This window comes from Anomaloglossus baeobatrachus, chromosome 5, assembly GCF_048569485.1.
Source record: "Anomaloglossus baeobatrachus isolate aAnoBae1 chromosome 5, aAnoBae1.hap1, whole genome shotgun sequence".
Lineage (NCBI taxonomy): Eukaryota > Metazoa > Chordata > Amphibia > Anura > Aromobatidae > Anomaloglossus > Anomaloglossus baeobatrachus.
In genome coordinates, this window is record NC_134357.1 from 28,885,016 (window position 1) to 28,910,936 (window position 25,921).

General features: G+C 45.2%; 1 protein-coding gene across 1 annotated transcript in view; it reads right to left on the bottom strand.

Annotated features, from left to right (window-relative positions):
- LOC142310730 (ovostatin-like) overlaps positions 1–25,921 on the bottom strand; it is a 59,421-nt gene that overhangs the window by 23,637 nt on the left and 9,863 nt on the right. The window contains exons 2-21 of the mRNA XM_075348356.1: positions 21,405–21,588; positions 20,796–20,952; positions 17,483–17,535; positions 17,128–17,148; positions 16,258–16,426; positions 15,926–16,010; positions 15,720–15,846; positions 13,979–14,090; positions 13,736–13,851; positions 11,121–11,279; positions 10,806–11,030; positions 9,509–9,566; positions 9,153–9,295; positions 4,458–4,607; positions 4,145–4,312; positions 3,248–3,356; positions 2,278–2,407; positions 1,849–2,080; positions 1,041–1,164; positions 827–945 (exon numbers count right to left, since the gene is read on the bottom strand). Of these exons, the coding sequence (XP_075204471.1) occupies positions 827–945; positions 1,041–1,164; positions 1,849–2,080; positions 2,278–2,407; positions 3,248–3,356; positions 4,145–4,312; positions 4,458–4,607; positions 9,153–9,295; positions 9,509–9,566; positions 10,806–11,030; positions 11,121–11,279; positions 13,736–13,851; positions 13,979–14,090; positions 15,720–15,846; positions 15,926–16,010; positions 16,258–16,426; positions 17,128–17,148; positions 17,483–17,535; positions 20,796–20,952; positions 21,405–21,588 (2,641 nt within the window). The remainder of the gene's footprint in view (positions 1–826; positions 946–1,040; positions 1,165–1,848; positions 2,081–2,277; positions 2,408–3,247; positions 3,357–4,144; positions 4,313–4,457; positions 4,608–9,152; positions 9,296–9,508; positions 9,567–10,805; positions 11,031–11,120; positions 11,280–13,735; positions 13,852–13,978; positions 14,091–15,719; positions 15,847–15,925; positions 16,011–16,257; positions 16,427–17,127; positions 17,149–17,482; positions 17,536–20,795; positions 20,953–21,404; positions 21,589–25,921) is intronic.

A 25,921-nucleotide genomic window follows, 5' to 3' on the forward strand; every position in this document is an offset into this window, starting at 1 on the left:
ACCAGTATTCGATAAATGAGTACCTGACCACATCTACGTACACAAATTCCTCAGGGATGCCATTCACATTCCTCAATCTGATAACCGCGGCCTGTAGACGTGGGCACTGGACAAAATGTGTCCATTTTTCTTGCTTCACTTTAATGAGACTATGCACAGAATGACTTTGCAAACCAAGTACAAATGCTTGGCAAGTCATGGCACAGGCTTGTGAAGGAGAGTTGGCCAGATACTTTCACAGGGTGCTGCTGCCATGTGGCAGTTGTGTCGGTGTGGCCTGAAGTCATGGGGGCTCAGCCTTGAAGCATGGGCGTTAGGAACCCGGTCAGCCGCCTTGCTGGTGCACTGTCTCTGCGGTAGTGGTTGGCGCACTGTGCCACACCTTTAAGGCTTAAGATATGAAAGGGACCTACTCATGATGTGGCAGTGGCTTCATATTGTTTAATCAGAATGTTAAACCAAGAACCTCATGTTATATAAATTTTTGCCTCGTGACATTGGATCATAGTATGATTTTTGGATGTTTGGTCATGTCTTTCTACAGTTATTGCAAACATTTTACTACTCCTTGACCAGATATCCCTCGACAGCTCTCGCTATAAAGAGCAAAAAAAAAAAAAAAAAAAAGCTGGAAAACAAGTAGGTTGGTTTAAATGTTTAGCCGCACCATAATGCACCAAGCATCTGTGCTTGGTTTGAACAGTCATTCTGTGCTGACCGAGTCCCTTTAAACCCCATTCACATTTTCTTGCATTGTAGCTTTGGACAAGATTCCACACCACGCCAAAATGGTCAAAAATCTATCACTTATAAAAAAAGGACTCACCGCCACGATAACAGGTTGTACAACGGTGTCCTTGCGTGGAGGTTGGTCAGGGTCATTTGGTCCATCACAAGTTGCGCCAATGTAAGTTGTTGCGGCAGACGCTGTAAAACTGAGCTGGCCTGTAGGGAGGGGGGGGGGGGGGAAGCCAGAAACACCATTAAACAAAGAATTAAGAGATAATGTAGGTTTGCGCATGTACATGGATGGTTCTTACCAACAATATTGGCTTGTACTTCCCAGGTGTAGGAGGCTCTACCGTCGGCACAAATGCAGGCTCCCTGCTCACCATTCTTCAGTTCAGCAGTAAATTCATTGGTGTTTTCTAGAGTCACTTGGACCTAAAGAGGCAGCAAAGTAAATAAGTGATACAGGACAATGCTGAAGAATACCATAGTTTTTGGTTTGCAAGACGCACCGGATTATAAGTCGCACCTGCGCCTTATAATCAGTGGTGGACCAGGCCACCGATTCTGCGGTGGGTGTCCCAGGTGGTCACTGGGTGCTGCAAGGTAGGCAATATCCAGGCCGAGGCTGGCTCTGAAGAGATTAGTGGTGCAGGCTTCAAAGAAATGGCGCATGCGCAGATTGAGCTATAAGCCAAGATCTCATTTGCGCACACACACACACACACACACACACACACACACACACACAAAGCCTGGACGGAAGACACACACACACGAAGCCTGGACGGCCGACATCTTCAGAGCGCAGAGCCAGCCTCAGCGACCGTAGCATTGCCACTGCCTCCCGTGACCCCTTTCCCACCACCTTCCAGTAAGCTTCATTTGGATTGCAAGACGCACCCCTCATTTTCGGGAGGAAAAGTGCATCTTATAATCAGGAAAATCCAGTATATCCCTTTCAACTATGTAACCACAACAGCACAAAGATACACGACTGGGGTCTGAGTTTATAATGACTCGTAATCCAGATTGTGTTCGAACACTGGCATCTTCTACAAATTTTGTATCACTTGGAAACCAAAGGGTTAACTTACAAAAGAAAAAAATGGTTCTCACCTTGACACACTGTTCCATGTAATTGCGTACAACGCCGGTGAGAACCAAGGTTTCGCCTCGAATAAAAGAATGCGGTAGGGAAAGCTCCATGAAGAATGGAAGGAACGCTGTGTAGTTAGCCGAGTATCTCGTCATTCCAAAACCGGTTTCTTCAGAAGTACAGAAAGCAGTTCCTTGCCATTTTGTGATTGTATCTGGAACAGTTTCTGATAAAGTAGCACGGCCTTCGGTGCTAAAGAAAAAAAAAATTAAATAAGGAACATTTCTAACATCAGGGACTGAACAACACCAAAGAAACAACCAGATACAATGAAGTCCTCTTTGCAGGTTCACCAAAAATGGTCAAAAGTCATCACAATTTCCAACATATTTGCCAGAATACTTTAATACCGTTGCCAGCTAACATTGAGAGTAGACCTAGATGCTTACTCAAGAGGAACCATAACCCATAGGAAAGTTTCAGAGAAGTCGGTTCTGACAGATTCAATGGTTGCACCTCTGGAAGCACCTGCTGGACTTGCATCTAAGCTGGCAAATTTAGCAACAGCACCACCACCAACTGCGAAGAGAGGAGAAGTGTATTAGTACGTGAAATTACAAAGATTAAGAATACAATTCATGATGGGCGAACAGAAAATATTTGTGATGGGATTATTCATAAATCTTAAAGTACTATTCCGGTATTAGGGGTACTTTGCACGCGGGGTCAAAATAGACAGTGACGCACATCCGGCGCCGGTAACGACGTCGCAACGTGTAAAGCCTAGATGCGCCGATCAATCGCAAAAGCGTCGAAAATCGGTGATCTGTGTAGCAGTCATTTTCATAATATTGCACCAATGGGAGGTACGATGTTTGTCGTTCCTGCAGCAGCACACATCACTGCGTGTGAAGCCGCAGGAGCGAGGAACATCTCCTTACCTGCCTCCACCGGCTATGCGGAAGAAAGGAGGTGGGCGGGATGTTTACGTCCCACTAATCTCCGCCCCTCCGCTTCTATTGGCCGCCTGCCGTGTGACGTCGCTATGACATCACACGACCCGCCCCCTTAGGAAGGAGGCGGGTCGCCGGCCAGAGCGACGTCACAGGGCAGGTAAGTGCGTGTGAAGCTGCTGTAGCGATAATGTTTGCTACGGCAGCCATCACAAGATATCGCATGTGCGACGGGAGCAGGGACTTTCGCGCTCGCCATCGCTAGCATCGGCTAGCGATATCACAGCGTGCAAAGTACACCTAAGTCACGAATAACAAACCGTATGCACGTCAATGGGGAACCAGAGTTTTTTTTTTTTTTGCGCCGTGACGAATACTGGAATAGTACTCCAAGCATTCTATGAACTAAATATTTGCAAATACAAAATAGTTCTAATACAAATGCAATATTAATATTTCTATTTACCAAGATTTTCTTTTGCCATTGGAACAACAATTTGTGGTGATTGAGGATTCTTGTCACAGACTTCAGGTTTTCTTAGTCTGAGACTTGTTCCAACAAGCAGACCAACTGACTGAAAAGTGAGAAAAAAAAAAAAAAAAGTTTCATTTTACAGTTGTGGTGCAGATTAAAAGGGAATCTGCCAGGTTTCTGCTACCTCATCTGAGAGCAGCATGATGTAGAGACAGAACCTGAATCCAGTAATGTATCACTTAGATTACTGGCTGCAGCCATTCTGACAATCTGAATTTTTAGATATAGGCATGCAGCTGAGTCCAGGGAGCTGCCCCTGCCCACACCAGGCTCTGTAGAGATTGTGCATTGACAGCGAGATGTCAATCACAACAGGGGGTGTGTGGGAGGGGGGGGGGGGGGTTGGGGACACAACACCATGTGGCTTCTCAGCAGGAGAGATTATAGTCCTGTAATAAGGGTCCTGCTGCTTAAACATAGCAAATAAAAACAAAGATAGGACAGTGACAACACAGGCATGCTTGAACTTTGTCTTAGCCCTTGCAGCATGCTTGCTTCATCTTACATTGCAAAAAGCTGCTGACAGATTAAAAGAAAATAAAAAAAGCAAATCCATTACAATCTGAAATGAGTTTGCTTTTATATTGCTGTACTTCAGATCATGTAATTTTTAACTCTTCACAATATATGATGATATTTACATCGTGCCCCTGCCTTTGATGCGGGCTCAGTGTGCGACACACAGAGACCATAGTGTGCCAATGGGTTGTCGTTACCGCCTGTGACAGTCAGGGTGTGAAGCAGTTAATGTCTTTCTGGGACTTTCAGCACTGAAAGCTCTGCACTCCTATTCTGGGAGGTCATCATAGAGAAGAGCTTTATACTAACCTTAAGCTTGTTGTAAGAGTCACCTTCGGAGCTGCTGCTCACAGGCAGGTAGTAGCTACCGTTGTGGAAGATTAGCCTGTTTGGATCCTCACAAGGGGGTGCTGGGTCCTCAACGTCAAATCCAGCCACATTGTAGCCATAGTAATAGTACCTACGAGAGTTATAGACCTAAAAATGGAGATAAAAGGCTTAACTGTGGTTCCAAAACATTGGGCTAGACCACATACAGACGATCATTCCTGGACAGGCAGAACCTATAAGATTAAATTTTGTCCACTTGAGCAAAGCTGAAGATAGTTTGCCAACTACTTACACGGTCAGCTGAAAACTGCTCATAGGGATTAAGAATCAGGAGGCTGGAGTCGATCACACGCAGGGCGCAAAATGAATTGGGATCTGCAGAAAGCAGCACATCAACCGTGGATCCTGGAGAGCCTTTTTCTGATGAGAAAGCCATAGAAACCTAAAAACCAAGATGTAAAGACAGTGGTAAAAATGAAGACTAAGGAGTGGCAGAGTGATGGCAGCGGATTATAAAAAGATACTGTCTTATAGTTTATTATACTGGCAATAATGGTGGGTTTATTCAGGAACAATCAGGAACAAACCTTGTAAGCTGAATTTATTGCAGGAAATAAAATTTGTCTATCTGCAAGTAGCTTCCTCGCTAATGGACGTAGGGAAAAGAATAGTCACATACTCTCCCTGTGAGACCGAGTGATCGAGATACCTAGAAGTTTTTCACCAAGCATGTGCCAATGCCCCCACTCAACAACTTATCCTGTTAGTCCCATTGCAGTTCTGAAGTCCTCACACTTAGCATGACACAGCCATTGTGAAGAGCAATCTTGTCAGATTATTCACAAATTAAAGTATACAACATTCCACTAAAGGTACCGTCACACTAAACGACGTACCAGCGATTCCGACCACGATATGACCTGGTCAGGATCACTGGAGCGTCGCTACATGGTCGCTGGTGAGCTGTCAAACAGGCAGATCTCACCAGTGACCAGCCAGGAGCAATGCGTGGAAGCGATGCTGCACTTGGTAATAAAGGTAAATTTTGGGTAACCAAGCAAAATGCTTTGCTTGGTTACCCAATATTTACACTGGTTACAAGCACACACCGCTTAGCGCTGGCTCCCTGCACGCGTAACCAGAGTACACATCGGGTTAATAAGCAAACCGCTTTCCTTATTTACTCGGTGTACTCTGGCTAAGCGTGCAGGGAGCCAGCACAAGCAGCCTGAGAGCGGTGTACGCGCTGGTAACTAAGGTAAATATCGGTAACCAAGCAAAGCACTTCACTTGGTTACCCGATATTTACCTTGGTTACCAGCGTCCGCAGAAGCCGGCTCCCTGCACATTCAGATCGTTGCTCTCCCGCTGTGAAGAACACATCGCTGTATGACAGCGAGAGAGCAACGACAAAAAAAAAAAGTTGTCCAGGACATTCAGCAACGACTGGCGACCTCACAGCAGGGGCCATGTAGTTTCTGGATGTCCCAGCAACATCGCTCTTGCATCACATAAACCGTGACTCAGCAGCAATGTCGCTAGTGATGTCGGTGTGTGACGTGGCCTTAAGTCACGCAAGTGGTGATGTTTTGCATTCATGTGCTTAGTTCTGCCACTATTCTCACATCTGGCAATTTTAATGCATCCTTGGTTGATCTCGTAGATAACAGTTGACCAAGCCAAGTCACTTGCTAAAATCTTCCAAAAATTGTTTCAACCAAATTCCTTTTTGACTGGCATGACCAGCAGCTATATATCCATTTAATTTTCCCCTCACATCTGATGACCCCACCCCTTTGAAGGAAGCTCCGAAACGCGATCGTCAGGGGAAGGAGTCACTACCCATAGCCGGTGCCTCTGCAACTTTAGGTAAAATGTATTTTCATTTCAAGCGCCAGCACCTGGATGGTGTTGGTACTGACTACTGGTGTGTGATCAGGTTTTTTGTGTGCATTTAGACATGACTGGACATCTTTGCACTTTTGGTTATTTAACCCCCTGTTGCACATGACACTTTATATACATAAAAAGAAACCCTTTATGGCTTCATAATGGTTCTCCTTTGATTACATATACCATATATTGCGTAACATCTCTAAAGCCCGCTTTACACGCTACAATATATCTTACGATAGGTCGGCGGGGTCACGTCAGTGACGCACATCCGGCATCGTAAGGTACATTGTAGTGTGTGACAGGTACGTGCGATTGAACGTTAAAACGTCCATCGCATGCACGTCGTTCAATTCCTAAAAAATGAACGTCAGGTTGTTTATCGTACCCGGGGGTAGCACACATTGCAGTGTGTGACACCCCAGGAACGATGAACAGATCTTAACTGCGTCCTGCGGCTCCCGGCCAGCAATGCGGAAGGAAGGAGGTGGGCGGGATGTTTAAGTCCCGCTCACCTCCGCCCCTATTGGCCGGCTGCCGCATGATGTTGATGTGACGCCGAATGTCCTTCCCACTCCAGGAAGTGGACGGTCGCCGTCGTATGGACGGGTAAGTACATGTGATTGGGGTTAATAGTTTGTGCGGCACATTCAACAAATTGAACGTGCCGCACATACGATGGGGCGGTTACGATCGCATATGATATCGCATACGATATCGTAACATGTAAAGCAGGCTTTACATTGATAAACACTTTATACGTATAATCTCTGGATAACCATATATGTGCCATAAGTATCCCTTCATGCAGCACAGTTGTGAGAACTCAACTTATATTCCATATACTTCTCCGGTGCATTAATTTAGTCTATAGTGGGACGCCCAATTTCATTCCAATAAATAGCTGGTATCTTTAGATTTTATTGTATTTTTATACTCAAAAGTTATTAATCTTTGTTCGGTTTTTCTTACCAAAGGAGGGGGGGGGGGAAAGGGGAGAGGAAAGGGTATCATTCTGAACTATCCCTATGGTCTGGTTAGTTCCCACACATCGGATATGATCATAAGTACATAATATACTTGTATTACATTACTATTCTCCCCAATGTGTGGCATGAACCCTTCTTAAATCAGCATTTGTGATATTATATATCTGCTTCTGTAGAAGGCAATGCGACAGACGCATGTTTTCTACTGGACCAAGAAATTGAAGTTTCACCTAATTTGAACAAGTAACCGCTTGTTTAATTTCCGATCGCTTGAATCTCCAGCCCAATCTGCATCCACATAACCAAGAGTCAGATCTCCTGATAGCTTAAGATTTAGACCTTAAGTTTCTTTACAATATTGAAGAATTCTCTTAATTGCATTCCAGTCTCTTTTGCGTGGCTTGTTTACACAATGGCAGAGAATTCCGACGAGTTGAGGTTGTCACGTACAGAAGTGTTCCCACTGCTTGTCTAACTCTCGTTGCGTAGCAGATGTTCTCCTTCCAACTTTAGGCAGGATGGATTCATTGGTCTTGAAGCACCTTTGGCTTCTGACATTCCAAACTGGTCTAGGACTGGAAATTTTAGAACTTTGAGAAGAAAACTCCCATTGTCTTCTGGATTTGGCTTCCCAAATATGTCATTTCCAAAATCCTTTGAGACAGTGTTGGTTGAGAAGGTCACCTAGCGTTGCAATTTCCTTTTTATCTTCATGAGACATGATTACATAGTCTACATAAAACACATACATCCACCCCCACCCTTCCACTACATTTTTCGTATGCCAACATGGATCAGCTTGAGATCTTCTAAATCTTTCATCAATCAACGCTATTCATTTTGGCATTCCATGCCCTTGCCGACTGCTTAAGACCATAGAGGGATTTTTGCATTTTACAAAGATGCTCTTCCCTTTAGTGTATCCCTCGGGTTGGCTCATACAACTCTTCAATGTCACCATGACGGAAGGCTGTTTTGATGTCAAAGTTTCTCACTCATCTCCTGAGTTGCAGCTATAGACATTAAAAGTTCTGAACTTTGTTTGTTTCGCAACTGGAGAAAACGTATCAATCTTCGTCTTTTTTGAGAGTACCCCTTTGCAACCAATCTTTCCTTAAAGCGGTGAACTTTAAGTTTTGGAATAATTTGTTTTTGAAGACCCACTTACATCCGATACCTTTCTTCCCTTGTGGTAGCTCAGTAAGCTCCCATGTTCGGATCTGGTGAAGTGAATCCATCTTCATTAGCGGCATTAATCCATTTGTTTCTTGTGGACAGGTAGTTTCTGCATCTCTTGCCATGCCTGTGGCTCAGGAACTGTTCTGATCATATAAGAAAGGCGCTTGGCTGGGATACCCTTTGTTTGACCTTTCGGATCTCCTGAGTGGAGGTTGACCTGGTTCTTCGGTGTCTTCCTTGATGGTTTCAGAACTTATCCAGACGTCAGATTTCCTTTTTGGTGTCTGGATTTGGTGATTGAGATTCTTGTTCTTCCTTAGGTTGAATAACTGGTGTAACTTCATGGAATTTGAGCGACAGTTCTCACCAATCAGTAGAGTTGAGCAAGTACTTAACTTTGTATTCCCTATACTCATAACAAGTACTGTACAATACTCGCGTTTTCATTCTGAATAGCATGTGCAATGCAAGTTAATGGGGAATACTCAACGTAGAGTAACTCGAATTCTGCACTATTCACATGAAAACTACAGTATTTGGGTTACTTGTTACTTTGCACGTTTTTCCCCTTTGACTTTCATCGCACACGGTATTTGAAATGAATACGTGAGTATTAGACAGTACGAATAGTTACATACTCAACTCTACTAGCAACTAAACACTCAGGAGTGAAGTTGTTGCATTAAACATATGCCAACACAAAGTTACACCTAGATCTTTGGATCTGAGGAGGCCCAAAGCTCCTCTAACAAATGCCGAGAGGCTGTGTAGGAGACAAGGCCATAAAAGTAGGTCAGACCTCTACAAAATGGACTTCCGTTCTAGGTGTTCACCATACAGTAGGTAAATCTTGAGGGATAGTGTGTGACCAAGCAGTGATTGTCCATTCTAGGCCAATGTCTGCAAAACAGAACCAAACCTTCTACCTGATTTTTGAAGCATTTTTCGATGTTGAGATTCATCGTTTCAGCAATCATTTCATTCTTCAAAATACTGTAGATGACCAAATCTGCACTGGGAGCCATGTCTGCAGTCACCATAATGTCCAATGGAAAGGAACCTTTTCTCTCTGAGGAAACAAGTTTTGGGGAGGTTGGTGGGAAGGGGGAAAAAAAAAAAAAAAAAAAAAGTCAATTTTTGAGAACACGTCCTTTAAAGTGCTTGTGAGCAGACCTACAAAGTTCACGTCATTACAATTCTTTTTTGTGGCACAAGTGTTCAACTTTTACAGATTCACCTAAAGGTCTAGTATGTTCTAATATCAGAGCAATACACAACTTACCGCTGCTCAAATCAACATCTTTCTGACCACTCTGGACAATCAGTGACTTCGACATCACCTAAGAGCAAGAAGTATAAAATCTAGATATAGTCACTGGGTTACATCCACAAGTTGTGTGAAATACTACGTTGTGAAATTTTGAGACTTTGCGCTAGTTTCATAATGATTGCACAGTAATGCGCATGCAGCTAGAGCTCATGTTGCAACCCGACTATGGAGATGTTGTGTCCCATTACCACTTACAACATACATAAGGCCTCTTGGCAGAGCAGAAGCCTAATCTTAGGCCTTAGGTCTCATAGCTGGACTTGTATGGCGCCATTACATAATAGGCGGATAGTATGCCCTGTTCTCATTGCCATGCACCATGACATACCATATTTTTTGGTTTATAAGACGCACTCCAAATTTAGAGGCAATATATCTACATATATCCATGTATTTGGTGCCATCTTACCAAAGGAGGTGGGCAGCAGCAGTGGCGGAGCGGAGGTCGGAGGAGGCAGGGGCAGGTCTGCCATCGGTGCAAAAGGCGTCTGATACCTGCTGCGGATGGCGGTGCTGACCTGCTCTGTTGCGGGCGATGAGGCAGGGGCAGTCAACCTGAATTTTGGCTTAGAAGAAATGGCACCTAGAGTCAGCTCGTGCACAGATTGAGCTATCGGCTCAAACACAAGCTTAGATCTCATCTGCACATGTGCCACCTCCAGGTGCCATGTTCCTTAAGTCCGCTGCTGGGAGATCAATTGACCAGAGACAGCAAGTGCACAGATGAGATCTTCAGCCCAAGAGCTCCATCTGCGCACACGCTGACTCCAGGGGCTATTGTTTGAAGCCTTCACCGCCCACAGCCCCAGCTGCAGACACTGCACAGCTGCCACCGCATTGCCCCTGCCTCCTACTCCATCGGTAAGCTACATGTGGATTACAAGATGCACCCCCTCCCTTTCCTCAAATTTTTGGGAGGAAACGTGCATCTTATAATCCGAAAAACAGTACTTTGGAGCCCTACGGCAGCACAGTAGGTGATTGCGGCTCCATGGTATATAGTTGCACTAGGTTCTGCTGTACAGGTGGCTTTATTACACAAACTGACTTCACAAGAGAGTGATAATGGAGGTCATGGTCAACTTCAAAACTGGCAAGTCCTTTGAGTCGTGGATATTCCCAGGTTCTGATCTCCTCAAAAGTTGAAAGGTTAGTACATGCTGCAACAAAGTTTCTTTGGCACCCAACTAGAAACAAGCAACTCTGAGTTGAGCACTTTGCTTATTTCTGCACTTGACCGATCACTCACCAGATAATAGATTGTGGCAGTGTTCTCTTTAGCTCCTTCTGGGCTTATAATGTACGACACATCAATACTGTGGCTCTGTCCGCAGATTATTTCACCTTTAGGACGTGACATTTGTAGGAAGCTCCCACTAAAGGAGTAAAAACGGTAGGCTGTGTATTCAACGGAGGGGTAGTCCTTGTCTGACCATTCTGAATAGTAGCACTGATCGGGGTTTGTGTAGCTGACCTAAGAAGCACAAAAGGAGGAGAGGTGACTAAATGTCAGAGGCGAACCAACACAAATCTCTGCCCTACACGCCCCATTTTTAGTGCTCACCTTGACTGTAAAGTTTTCCGCAACCATATTGGAGGTATCAATTTTATGTACCACTCGGCCATCAGAGTCGGTGATTACTTTTGCAGGTTCACCGTTGTCAACCTGTACCTCAATTTCTTGACCCACCATGGGCTGATCATTCTCGTCTACTAGTTTGGCCTAAGAAAAAAAACAAAAAAAAAAACAAAAAAAAAAAAAAACAAACAAGAAGTTTACAAATATGGATATAGTTTGGTCATCAAAGCGCCAGGACTGTCTTGCACCTGGTGACAGCACTGATCTGCCTGGACCCTGGAGTAGGTGGCAATACTGGGCCCAGACTGGGGGAGACATTTATAACACACGGGTGGAGGAAACTACTACATTCTAAGGGGAGCAACATTTATGTCTATAGGATTTTGAAAGCTACAACGGCCCATACATCAACAAGCAGGAAGGGGGTGGTAATGGGGCAGATTCAGATTTTGCACCAGGGTCCACTGTACTATATAGTTATGCCACTGGGGGGGCCCTTTATACAGTGCGGAAGCCAATGAGGAGCCTTTATAAAGTATAAGTCAATGTGAGGGGCTGTCAGATACTGTGGGGACAATTAGTGTATGGATCATTGTTTTGGGGGAGCTGTGGGCCCATCATACTGTGTATAGTGGAGGTATAGATGGGGAGACTTAATGGCTCATAAACATTAAGAAGGCACTATCATTGTTCGGGTACGCTCACCCGAGCATATGAATTGGACGAGTGCAATGTGAGAAAATCTCGTATGACAGAGACACAGAGACACAGAGACACAGAGACACAGAGACACAGAGACACAGAGACACAGAGACACAGAGACACAGAGACACAGAGACACAGAGACACAGAGACACAGAGACACAGAGACACAGAGACACAGAGACACAGAGACACAGAGACACAGAGACACAGAGACACAGAGACACAGAGACACAGAGACACAGAGACACAGAGACACAGAGACACAGAGACACAGAGACACAGAGACACAGAGACACAGAGACACAGAGACACAGAGACACAGAGACACAGAGACACAGAGACACAGAGACACAGAGACACAGAGACACAGAGACACAGAGACACAGAGACACAGAGACACAGAGACACAGAGACACAGAGACACAGAGACACAGAGACACAGAGACACAGAGACACAGAGACACAGAGACACAGAGACACAGAGACACAGAGACACAGAGACACAGAGACACAGAGACACAGAGACACAGAGACACAGAGACACAGAGACACAGAGACACAGAGACACAGAGACACAGAGACACAGAGACACAGAGACACAGAGACACAGAGACACAGAGACACAGAGACACAGAGACACAGAGACACAGAGACACAGAGACACAGAGACACAGAGACACAGAGACACAGAGACACAGAGACACAGAGACACAGAGACACAGAGACACAGAGACACAGAGACACAGAGACACAGAGACACAGAGACACAGAGACACAGAGACACAGAGACACAGAGACACAGAGACACAGAGACACAGAGACACAGAGACACAGAGACACAGAGACACAGAGACACAGAGACACAGAGACACAGAGACACAGAGACACAGAGACACAGAGACACAGAGACACAGAGACACAGAGACACAGAGACACAGAGACACAGAGACACAGAGACACAGAGACACAGAGACACAGAGACACAGAGACACAGAGACACAGAGACACAGAGACACAGAGACACAGAGACACAGAGACACAGAGACACAGAGACACAGAGACACAGAGACACAGAGACACAGAGACACAGAGACACAGAGACACAGAGACACATTCCTGTAAATGTCTAATAGCTACTGAGAAGAAAAAAAAAAAAAAAAAAAAATATATAGTCCTACTCCTGGACGATAATGGGACCTTTTTTCCCCCGCCATACGTTCATGCGAGTCCAGGCTTATAGTGGCACTCAGGGTATTGATACTGTTGAGATTACTTTCAAGGAGCAAAATGTGGACACTTCTAGGGCATTAATGACACACTCCTCCTTCCCCACCCCCCTACTATCTAGAGGGCACAAATGAGGCATTACTACTTTATAAGGGGCACAGTGGTGGCATTAGTATGTGGGGTAGTAAGCGCACAGTTTTTGTACCTCACAGCAGGTGCAGTAATACTAACACATGGCAGCAGTGGCTCAGTATTGGGGTATCATTAGGATGAGTGGTTTTTGCAGATTGGGACTAGAAGAGGACAGGGCTGGAAACAGGAGACTACAAATGTGTTTTTTTTTTTTAATCTCTGCAGATGATTTGTGGCGGAAGAAGTTGGACAGTTTTAAAAAAGATAGAAAAAAAAAGTGAACAATTCCATCTGAAGGAACGTCAGCTGTAAGTCACCATCTAACTGCAGTAATCTCTTATATGTTCTGAGGACTGGATACTGGGATGAGGGAACCATATGTACCAGGATTTGGGCTATCACTGTATAGTGAAGTGGGTGGGGGATTTAGAAGGCTACAGGTGCCTATACATCTGGCCAGACGTCTGGAGGGGGGCCCAGGTCCCAATTTTGCACGGGGGCCCATTACACTATAGTTACAAGTCTTCCATACTCACCACAACAGGGTAATCTAGGCCTCTCTTATAATACTGGCCCGTGGCATCATAGTCCAAGTTGATGCTAGATGGTTGGCTTGTAACCCAAACATAACGTGACTCCGTGACTTGAATTCCTAAAGATAAGGTGACATGCTCATCCAACACATCCAAACAATGAAATGTCCAAGATTGAGTACTACCCGATCACCCATTTGTCATTGAAATATCAGTTTTAGATATTCCATCTCATGAATTAGTTACCCGTTCCTGCTTCGGTGAACGTGACTTGCAAATTGAAGGACCGTCCTCTTCCTGACGTCATAACTGACGAGTCCAGGTCAATGACGCCATTGTAAGTGCCATCCGGACCAAGCTGTCGAGGGAAAGCAAAGTACAACATATCAATAAGTCTTCACCATCCATAAGTGACCACTTTAATACTGTCAGACAAGTTTAATAAAAATAACTGGGGCTATGTTTAAAAATCTCTATTCAAAATGCAGTAATTAAGCCCCAAATACATGCATGTAGGGACATTTAATGTTTGTGTTGCCTGTGGATAGTATTCTATTAAATACTGCAGATTTTCCTCCTGCAAAAGAAACATTAAACATCTGCAGTGCACCCGCCACATGGAAACCTGATCAGATGTGTCCTACACAATGGACTTATGGTCAGTATAGTAATTACCATCTAGGAGTGCATTGCACTCGGGGAACAAACTAAACCGTAGCAAAAGCACAAGTGGCATAATAGCTGCAAGGCTTGCAATTGCACCTGTGCACTGAAGCTTAGGGAGTCCCTCTGGTTCATGAGAAAATACCATTAGGACATCCAGAGCTTTTCACATTTAAGTGACTAGAGCAAAGTTGCAACACCATGTGTAGCGCCCCTGAACACCTCAGAGCACTACTAGGTACTGCATCCTGACAAAGATGCAGGGCCTACCCCCAGAGACCTGGAAGGCCAGTGCCAGTACCAATAATACAACATCCCCAGTTTCCCACTCCCCATTAGGGGTGACTGACTAGTTGGGGGACCCACTGGATGGCCACTCAGAGGCAGAGCCAGTCCACTAGAAAGCAACTTGGTGGGAGGGAACAAACAGAAAGACTCCGAGGAGTCCCGTAGTGACAGTTGAAGGGGACAGACATGTCTCCAAACAGGGTCGTGCAACGGTGACCCAGGGGGCAAGGAGAGTTGTTGCCAGGGATGTACAGCCAGGTACCCCTGGAACCAGAGTACCAACAGGGCACAGGGCCCTAGGTCAGGTGACAGCTTCACGCAACCTGACACCGGCAGTGAGTGGGATCTTCACGGACCTCACTGACCCAAGAATCCGAGGACACCAGCAGTAAAGATTGAGCCAGGGACCGGAACAGAATGTCAACCCTACAGGGTTCGCACTGCCCGCCGTATGGAAGAGAGACTGCCGAAAGACCGTAGAGGACCCACAAACGCTCCAAGCTATGGGGACCCACCAACACGAGAGGTGCTGGGGAAAGACTACCAGGTCACCACACCAGCACTGGGATAAAAAGGGACCAGTGGTCTGAACCAGCCATGCTCAGGCCCACAGCTTCATCTTACAGTGAGTAAACAGAAGTTGCACTGTATTCCCATCGCGTGGTCTTACTTTGTGATGGACCCCTCCATTCATTCCCTGGGGCCAAGCCCTACTTGCTGAGGGCGTACCATCCAGGCTGCCACCACCATGAACCCCAGGAGGCAATAGACTGAGGCGGCGGTTCAATCATAACCGCAACCTGCAAGTGGCAAACTCACTCTGCAAACTCTTTCACTCCCCTGTATATAAACCCCTCATAAAAAGCGTCCCCAGGGTCACAGAATCTGGCATCGGCCATTATACAACCATGACAGCAGCCCCGTACATATAAACGGCCCGGGACAGAGTACCCCATAGCCCTGGGTGACATCAACAGTGTCAGAAAAGCGACTTTAAGTCTCCCCCCCCTCCGCCTTACTTTACCATGTTACTCACCTCTCCTATCATGTCGGCACATTTTTCGCCTTGCTCACCAAAGCAGTTTTGTTTTCTGCCGTAATATTGTGGCTGTGTACAATAACGAACGGTGACAGAGCCGGCCACAGGTTCACCATAGGTGTACCTAAATAAAAAGGAATGTAATAAGTTGCAAAAAAGGAACAAAACCCCCACTTCCCAAAACTACTAACAGCTTTACGTACATAACAGAAACCTTGAAATTCACAACCTTCTCTGTCATTGATACGGTTCGTGGAGAAGCCACATCGACCTTGAATCGGGGCAGCACTGGAAGACAGGAGAAGTGACGAAGCCGGTGAGTTACAGTAAAGCCGGTGATCTTCAGAAAGTTGGTCAAAGCCACATTCTAGATTTGTTGCCAAAATTGCTGCTATCCTCATACTTCCACAATGTCATACACTGAACCCTTCACTCCCGGGGAAGGAAAAAAAAAAAAAAAAAAGCCACAGACACCTATACCACCATGACTGCTATTGACCATGTAAAATTCTAGGATTATCAAGACTTAAATTACCATATTCTTCCGCTGAGAACCACTGACTCAAAGGGTATCCTGATTCTCTTTCAGCTAATATTGAATAGGAACCCACAGGGGCATCTTTGATCAGCTTGAAATTCAAGGAAACCACTCCATGCTTTGACTCTGGAAGCTGCCACTGGGCAATCTTTGTTCTTGAGGGGTCCTGTAATGAGATACAGTCGTTGAAAATTTGTTGTAGATCTCAAGATGACGCCCTAGTGTATAACGAGGTATACCAGAACCACGAAACCCCTGCAATAGTGTGGACAGTTTTGTTTCCCCCCCAGCAAGTGAATATTCCACGGCTACCAGGAACGCATCTTTGGCTGGTGACCCCAACAAGACAATCCGGGCAAGAACTTAAGCATTCTTCTGGTGTAAGCCAATAATGTCCCCAGAGGCCACCAGCTGTTAAAAAAAAAGTTAGCAAATATTTCCATCTAACATTCTAAATTTCTATCTTATGGCAGGAGAAATTTGATGATTTCTGCTACGAGCTTTGACAACCGAATCCTCCAGCAAACGAGTTAGGAGCTCAAATGCTATCTAGTGTGAGAATACAAGCCATTGTGTGTTCTATGGAAATCATCTTGTCTTATAACTGAATGATATAGGGTTCAGCTTATACTGATGGGTGTGGAAGTTTCACATTTCTACACACCCCTGTGTCTCTAATTGGAGCATGGTAATTTCTTTGTGTGAGGTACTATGTAAGTTGGTCACATGATTTAATAAAACAAATCTTGAAACGTTGATTTCTCCAAATGCTTGTAAAACAAATATTAATTTGGAGTTCAAGGGCTCAGAAGTGGAGTATGTCACTCACACTAAAGACAACCCAAAAATGTCCATATTGTCACTTACCTGCAGGTAGACTGCTGTGAACTGGGAGAGAGGAGGATTTAAAAAAAAAAAAAAAAAAAAAAAAAAAAAAAAAAAGGGAAGAGGCACATTAGATAAAGCACAAAATATAAGGGTTGGCATAAGAAAAATCAGACTAGTTTGTCATCCAACCTTTGGATAGCACACTTTCAATAACTTTCAAGTCTCCCCCTTCCCCACCCTACTAGATCCATTTTATGGATACTCAATGAACTCAACACATCCCCATCATGGGCCATACACAGCACCCAAAACAGCCTGCATGGCAGCACATGTTGGCGATATGGCTCCATTTTGTCCTACCATATTATGGTTTTTACAGTGTACAGTCACCCACCTTTTCATTCACTGGCTTCAGCTGAGCATCTAGACATAGGATACGGAATTGCACTGCAATAAAATGGAAGCCATTACTTTTACGTTCCTTACCTACATTAACATCACTGATTTAGTATAAGCAAGCTAAACACTACACAAAAAAAAATAAAAAAAAAACGCGATAAATATGCACTTTTGCCGTTATGCTCTGAAGCATAAGAAACATTAAATTTGTGTCAAAATAAATGCTCAAATTTGCCAGTTCAATTGATTTTGCATTAATCTGCAAATCTGAGCCTTTGGCTGATTGAACAGGAGGGCAATGGATGGCACCAGATGGGCTAGCTAGACAGGTCCCTTTTCCAGGCCCAGGTTTTAAGTCTACTTTATATAGGTGGATTCCAGCCCAATTATGAGCAGTGATTGGCTACATTCATGGGGTGAAGAACTGTGGATTATTCCATCAGAATTAATCCAGTCACTCAAATGAGAGTTTTGCCATTTGATACGATTACAAGAGCCAATAATTAGCAATAAGCATTTGTCAGCTTGTCTAAATGCTCCATTACTTCAGTCGTGGTCTCAAATCCTCCGAAAAATATAGACCTACAAAGTTACCTAGCTTTACTTTGCATAAAGTAGTCTTGTTAGATCGGCACCTTCCATGAGAAGGTCAGGCACCCAACTGCTGGGATCCAGAAGATGTGACTAATCAAGGGAGGCATTCAACAGGAGTCATGGGCTACACAATCATTGGTGGCTTTATACTATACAGTATTCTGTTATTCTCTAGATACTCTGGTATGGATAAGATCGTAAATCCATTGACTCATTATGGAGCTGGGCCATCATCTGCACCAATCTGCTGATTTGAAAAAGTCTTCAGAGGTACTATACCCTACAGATTCCCAGCCTTACCAATTGGTGGTAAATCTATTCCTCTTATATGGACTTTATCCTACTTTGTAGTGCAGTCCTCTTTAGATCTTCATCTCAAGAAGCTTTGGTATTAGGAGGAACAGTCCTACACTAACTTTACGATTGGGACTGATGCCACCTCATTAGATTACCCATTTATAGTTAATTTACCCACTATGCCTCTCTGGGAGATCTAGAATGATTACATTTCAGTTATGCATTAGTGCCTTCAGTAATTCATGAACATACAAGGTGCTAGCAGACCAAGACTTCTCTTTGAGTCCACTCTTTCGAGAGTTCTTGATGGCACACCCTTCTATCAGAGAAAGGCTTTAAAAACTAGATCTTTAAGCCCACCCCTGACTTTTCCAATATAAGGCTATGTGCGCACTAGGAGTTTTTTTACCCACGGTTTTGCTGCAGAAATTTGAGAAATGCTTGTAATCTTTCTGCAGACATTTCCCAGCAAAACCTATGAAGAAAAAAAAAAAAAAAAAAAAAAAAGGCTGTGTGCACACCAAGAAAATTCTTTCTGAAGAATTTCTTGAGAAAATGAGCATGTCACTTTTTTTCCCCACAGGTACCTGCGGTATACCCACGGTATTTCACTCCATTCACTAATGTAATCGCGAAATACCGGGGGTATACCGCAGGTAGCAAATGGATGTGCGGTATACCCTCAGTATAGCTGCGATTCACCTGTGGTAATGCTCATCACTGCCTATGGTTTTGCAGGAAGTGATGTCATTATGACAGAGGAAGCGGAGCAGAGTAAACATTGATGTTACTCTCTGTACACCGCACAGAAGCACTTCCGTGTGACCTCCAGGTGCCCGTGCAGTCTGTGTCCCGCTCTATCCTTGCCGCTGCCTGCAGTGCTGTGTGTCAGTGTCTGCCCACAGTATCAGCTGCTTGTCACGCTGCAGTGCTGGCAGACACTGACACACAGCAGTGCGTGCAGCCGTGGGGATGACTAGCGCTGCTGTCAGGAGGTTGGATAAGATCATTACCTCCTGTGACGATCTCCTGCCTCCTGACATCACCGCGGTCACGGCTGTATGCCCGTCTTGCGAGCGGCCCAAGACTGGTCACTAGCGGTGACGTTACGGGCTCTCGCAATACTGCTGACAACGAGGCGAGCATAGAAGTCAGTGACAGCGCTGACTACTGCAGTACAGGAGATGATCACAGCAGGTAATGATCTCATCTATCCTCCTGACAGCAGCGCTAGTCATCCCCTGCAGTGACCTTGGCTATTGATGTTAGCTCAGGTCACTGCATTGCTCTCCCAGCCAATGGGGAACATTCTGTTCATTGACTGGGACAGTGACTGTTATGGATCGTCATGGGACCCCCCCCCCCTTATTGGATTACGCCGAACGTGGAATTGGATTGTTCTTTTCATTAAATTGGTGAAAGAGGGAATGTGGGGAGTGTTTCCTTCAAATAAAACTTTGTCGTCTATTTTTATTTCTTACTGACTGGGTTGGTGATGTCAGGTATCTGATAGACGCGTGACATCAGGAACCCCAGGGCTTGATGCCAGGTGACATTACACATCTGGCAGCAACCCCATATATTACCTCGTTTGCCAACGCACCAGGGCAACGGGATGAGTTGGTGCGAAGCGCCAGGATTGGCACGTCTAATGGATGCGCCACTTCTGGGGCGGCTGCGGCCTGCTATTTTTAGGCTGGGGAGTGTCCAATAACCGTGGACCTCCCTAGTCTGAGAATACCAGACCACAGCTGTCTGCTTTACCTTGGCTGGTGATCCAAGTTGGTGGGGGATCCCACGTTTGTTTTAAATTATTTATTTAATGTAAAACAAACAGCATGGGGTACCCTCTGTTTTGGATTACCAGCCAAGGTAAAGCTGCCAGCTGTGGTTTGCAGGCTGCAGCCGTCTGCTTTACCCTAGCTGTCTACAAAAGATGGGGGGGGGGGACCTCACGTAGTTTTTTTTAATTATTTATTTTATTGCTAAATACAAGGCTAGGCACCCTTTAGTGCCACATGAAAGTCACTAAAGGGTGCCAGCTTAGAAAATGCAGAGAGGTGGGACATTATATATGTCTCATCTATCTCTCCCCATCTATCCATCTTTCCCTCTATCCATTATCTGTATCGATTATCTAGCTATATTTATTGCAGTTACAGCATCAAAAAACCGCAGGGACCAACCTGCGGAAAAACTGCAGGAAAACGCATGCGTTTTTCCCTTCGGTTTTGGTGCGTTCTTTACCGCAGGTGCGGTAATCTTCAACTCCCAGAAGTTTCTCAAGAAATTGAGAAAAATCACTTTTCTAGTGCGCACACAGCCTAAGAAGATTCCTCCCAAAAACCTTCACATCAGGACAAACATTTTAGAGACAAATTGAAGGTCTAGTTGACAAGTCCACCAATGCTGCTCACCATTTTGGCCAGGCTTGTAGACGGGCTTGTCCATCTGATACATGCAGCTAGTTGAAGCAGAGTTAATTACCACGGATTTACGGTCCCTTAGGTCAGTGTTTTTCCCAATTGCTGAAAAAATAATGGCCACGGGAACGGCACTTGGGACAGTGGGAACCTGAGACGAGGAGCATAAACCATTGATTAGTTTAATGGCAATGTACATATAATTAGAGCTCAAGCGTAGCAGCCAACTATATACTCTTAAGCCAGATACAATAGACTTACATTCTTTTTCACATGCATGATGGAACATTAAGTAAACAATTGTGTTTGATCAGCAGATTAACATTATGAAATGTCAGGCTACTAAAATTTAGACGTCATCAATATACCGGGCACTGCTATTTAGAAGTGTTAGTTCGGTGTCTTTAAAACCATGATGACATATATGCTGTGCCAAGATAGAATTAAAGGAGCATATACATAGCCAAACTTATAATCAGAACCACACTTGTCTATAGTTGAATTTGGTATTGCAGCTTGGCCTCTTAAGTCAATAGGAGTTGAACTTCCACACGAGATGCAAAGGCCATGAATAATGAGTTGGCAGTGATGTAAAATCTTTACCTTAAAGTCACCGCACTGGGAATATTTAGGACCGGAAACATCTTGTTGAATGATTGTGGTATTCCTTCCGTTGTATTCCAATACCATAGAGACATCTAAGGGTTCAGTGATCCCCACAAGGATCATACAGGCTTTTCCAGTATCTCCACTGACCAGCATTGCAGGTGTGCTGAGAACATATTGACTAAAACGGGGAAGAAAAAAAAAAATAATATAAGTTATGCTTTTTCTTACCGTTTTAACCTTACAAATGCATCAGTCATTAGTGCACCTATAGTAGCTCGATAAGATGTTGCCCTCGTGGCTTCGTACAGTCATCCCAACAATGCAGCTGACATATGACCTGTGTTACTTGCCAGTCTGCAGTTTTGCCCCAAGTCTTGTTATTACACAATGATTGTAGGGGACTTTCCTTACCAAAATAAATAGGTGCAAGTCTCAGACCAGAGATCACATCTGATGACTTCAGGTACCTAGAAAAAGGATGCCACGGTCCAGAGGAGCGCTAGGGAGGCCAGATTAGTTTGTAGCTTTAAAATATATATCTTTATTTCTTGTTGTATTACAATGCATTTCGATATGTGAAATATCTTCATCAGGTGGTGAAGATATTTCACCTGATTGATATTTCACGTAGCGAAACGCATTGTAATACGACAAGAAATAGATATATTTTAAAGCTACAAACTAATCTGGCCTCCCTAGCGCTCCTCTGGACCGTGACATCCTTTTTCTACATACCCATTTTCCCTTTTTGGGACCCACAGCAGGAGCTGTTTTTTGCGGTGGAGGCTGTAATCCCAATCTGGATCAGCGGCGCGAGGATCCCAAGTGATCGGTCACATGACCACTTCGTAAAGATACAGCCCCCTTTCGGACTGCCACAGCCAGAACAGTGTCTGGGTGTGCACCCAGTTACATTATCCATGCTAAAACAGGTAGTGCAGGTTTGCACAACCCCTACAGGTGAGTGGCTATAACTGGATCATAACGATTGGTCCCCGAAAATCCTTTACATGCGTTTCTTTTAAAAAAAATTTTACCTAGGACTTCAGCTACCTTCACACATGCGAGATCGCTGCTGAGTCACACATTGTGACGCAGCAACGATCTCGCCACGTTTGACATTGCAGCGACCAGGCCCCTGCTGTGAGATAGTTGGTCGTGTCAATGGCTTGGACCATTTTTCGATAGTCAAGGTCCTGCTGGGCAGGATGAATCGGTGTTTGACGCCTTACCAATGACCTCGTTAACGATGCAGAGCTTCAACACGTACCACAGATAGTTATACAGGTCGCTACATCGTTGGGAAGATCTGACTGACATCTCACCAATGACCATGTAGCGACTTACCAGCGATCCTTCTCAGGTCGTATCGTTGTCGGGATCGCTGGAAAGTCGTTAAATGTGACGGGGGCTTTAATCTAGAACATTTACTTCAGAGGGAGACATTTATCAAAGGAAAGCGAATAAATGGCAATTCTTGTGTACAATCCAATCTTTAATCTTATGAGTACACAGAAACCTAATAATTAATTTGAACTTTTAAGTTCAAACTGGCGGCCAAGATGTCCTGCAGATTGAACTTGTGTCCAACAGCCATGTTCTGAGAAACATTCAATAAAAATGTACAGAGTAAAGCATGTGTGGAAGGTGGGCTTGACCTGTACCAGTTATTTCATGTACTCCATTATATTTATATTTCTGGTTGTCCAAGTGAGCACTGTTGCGTTACTGTCTAGGATGATGACTGCCACCGGCCCAAAGAGACCAGTAACTGTTGTGCACCCCAGGTTCTCTCTCCACACAATGTCTCCGTGAAGAAGTGAACCACCTGAGAAGCCCAGCGCCTTATTTTTTGGCGGGGGGATATTTGGTATACGTTTTGGTCACTACGATCGTAATAATACCAAACATGTAGGTTTGTTTGCAATACTTTTGACATTGGTCAGTTTCCCCTTCTGTAATGGACGTGCTTTGTGTCCCAATATACTTTGTCTGTCAGTGTTACACTAGGCCGTGTATGTGTGCCGCCCTGGTGTTAGTCGGGCTGCTCGGATCCTGGCTTGTGGCTCGAGGGGGGTCCTGGCTTGGCGGACACTGATCCGTATAAAGGAGGTATTTACAGGGGATATGTTCATGACGCCACCTGCGGTAACGGGAGTACCACTGCTGCTGTAAGGAGTACCAGGGCAGATGGGATTAAACAGCCAGATGTCAGTCCCTCCACAGATGGGGAAGGCCCCGGGCTCTGTGTTGGTAGTTATTTGGGAGAGCAGGGTGCAGGGGACCAGGGTACTCACTGCGGGTAGTCCTGGATGAGGTTTATAAAAGGAGACACATGCTGTAGGTAAACCAAGGTTTGAGTGCCGCTGTGGGGTGCCCTTCCAAGAACCCGGTCCCACCGGTGTTGCTCAGTAATCAGAAGCCTGCCTCCATGCACAGTTTTGTCTCTGTGTAGGTCCTTATAGCTAGAAGCTGTAAGGTCCCATTCTTCAGTTTTTAAATGAAGTTTTGCTCCTAAGGGCTGGCACTTGGGACTTCAGTAGGTTGCTTTTTCTGGAAAACCCTGTCCCCCGCGGTGTGCTGATGTCCTCAGTCAGGCTGCAGAGAAGGGGACCTTCAGGGACCTTCCAGAGCTCAAATTGTCAGGATGTTGAATCAGCTCCTGACCTAGGGTCCTGTACCCAGTCGTGCTCAGTACTGGTCAGCTCTGTGGTTCTCTGGGGCCTCCAATCCCTGCTACACCGGGTGTCGCACCCCAGATAGACGTCCCTGAACCCAGTCACCGACTCCTCTGGTCTCAGACCACTGTCTGCGACCCAACCTCTGTCTTTCTAGCTCCCTGGGAGCGAACACTCCAGCTCCTCACTTTGAGGGCGCTCTCTCCACACACTACGTCCCTCCTACCAGTCTGCCTGACCCCTAGGTGGGTGGCCCTTTTCCAGCTAGACCAATCCACTGGTGTGTGACAGGTCATGATGTGATGTGTTAATTGGGGTGACACCAATTTGTGGGAACTTGGAACCATGCGTGGAGTTCCTGCACCCTGGGGAAAGGATGGAGTTCCCTGTAGCACACTGATTTATTCAGGGGCGCTACATATGCAGACATGGCCATTTGAGTGGCTTGTTGGTCCCAGGTTCTCATCAACTGCATGCAAGTGACTGAATCCTTTCTGAAATATATTTACAACATGTGCCCTTTATGGAACTCACACTGGTGGCTAATGGATGCACAGTGCAATGTGAGAAGTGACCTCCATCTATCACTCGCATGACAAAAAGGATACCCATATGCATTTCACAAGTCTGACTTTCCAGGATCAGAATTGAACCAGATTTTACATGCCAGTGAGTAGCCTCGGAAGGGATTTCTTATACTTTTCCCAAAGCATGCAGAGAAGCAGACCCTCATTCCAGATTCTAAAAGGGTGCAGGCCGATGGCATGAGAAGAACGCAAATGACACTCTGGGCAAGCTATGCTGAGGGAATACATCTACCGTACAAGTGAAAGATAGTAGAACCCTTGGTACCAGTGGGTTGGAGACTGCTTTATATATATTAGAGATAGAGAAACTCCAGCTTACCGTATGACACTGCAACAGGACTAGGCGTGCTCGTGATCTGCCAGTTAGGCCAAGCTGTGGTCAATCGTAGTCAGAAAGGTTAGATCCAGCATCAAAATCCATGATTAAAAAATGCACGTATATTTGGAAAAATATATATATATATATATATATATATATATATATATATATTAATATAATATAATATATGCAGAAGGATGGGGCAAAGTGCATGAAACACCTTACGAGTTTCAGACTGTAAATTTAAAAGCAGTCCTTAGTCTGCTCTTTTAAATTTACCATCAAACACGTAAGGTGTTTCATGCACTTTGCCCCATCCTTCTGCATATATTATATTAATATAATATATATATTTTTCCAAATATACTTGAATTTTTTAATCATGGATTTTGATGCTGGATGTGGCATCCCCAGTGAGACCTGATTTCGTCCCTCGGGTTCAGACAGACACCAGGTGGGCGGGGTCAGGCAGATGGAGATGCCCACCGAGGAGTCTAGCTGGTCTGAGGCAGGAAGCAAGGAGTGAAGTCCAGGCAGAGGAAGAGAGAGGAGGTCTGCAGAGAGGCAGACGCAGACTGGGACCTAGGTTGGAGCCTAGGGCCCTCGTGTAGCCAGTCAGGCAGACTGTAGTGGCCGTCTGCAGGAGCCGGGAAGACAGTCTTGGTGGAACCGTAGGTAGCCGGGGTTGGGCGGTGGCCCAGCGGTACTGAACCGGGGGGGCCAGCTGGAAACCGGAGCGCAGGAAGAGCGTACACAAAAGGTGCAGGAAAGGACTTACACCACCAACCTGGGGTCAGGGGAAAAACACCGCAGCCGCCTGTGGGACCTGTCCATCCAGCCGTTTGTTTGACCAGAGACTCCGTGTACGTTACTGGCTGAGTGAGTATGTGGCGCCCCTGACCTGGTCAGGCACCACTGAGTACTGCA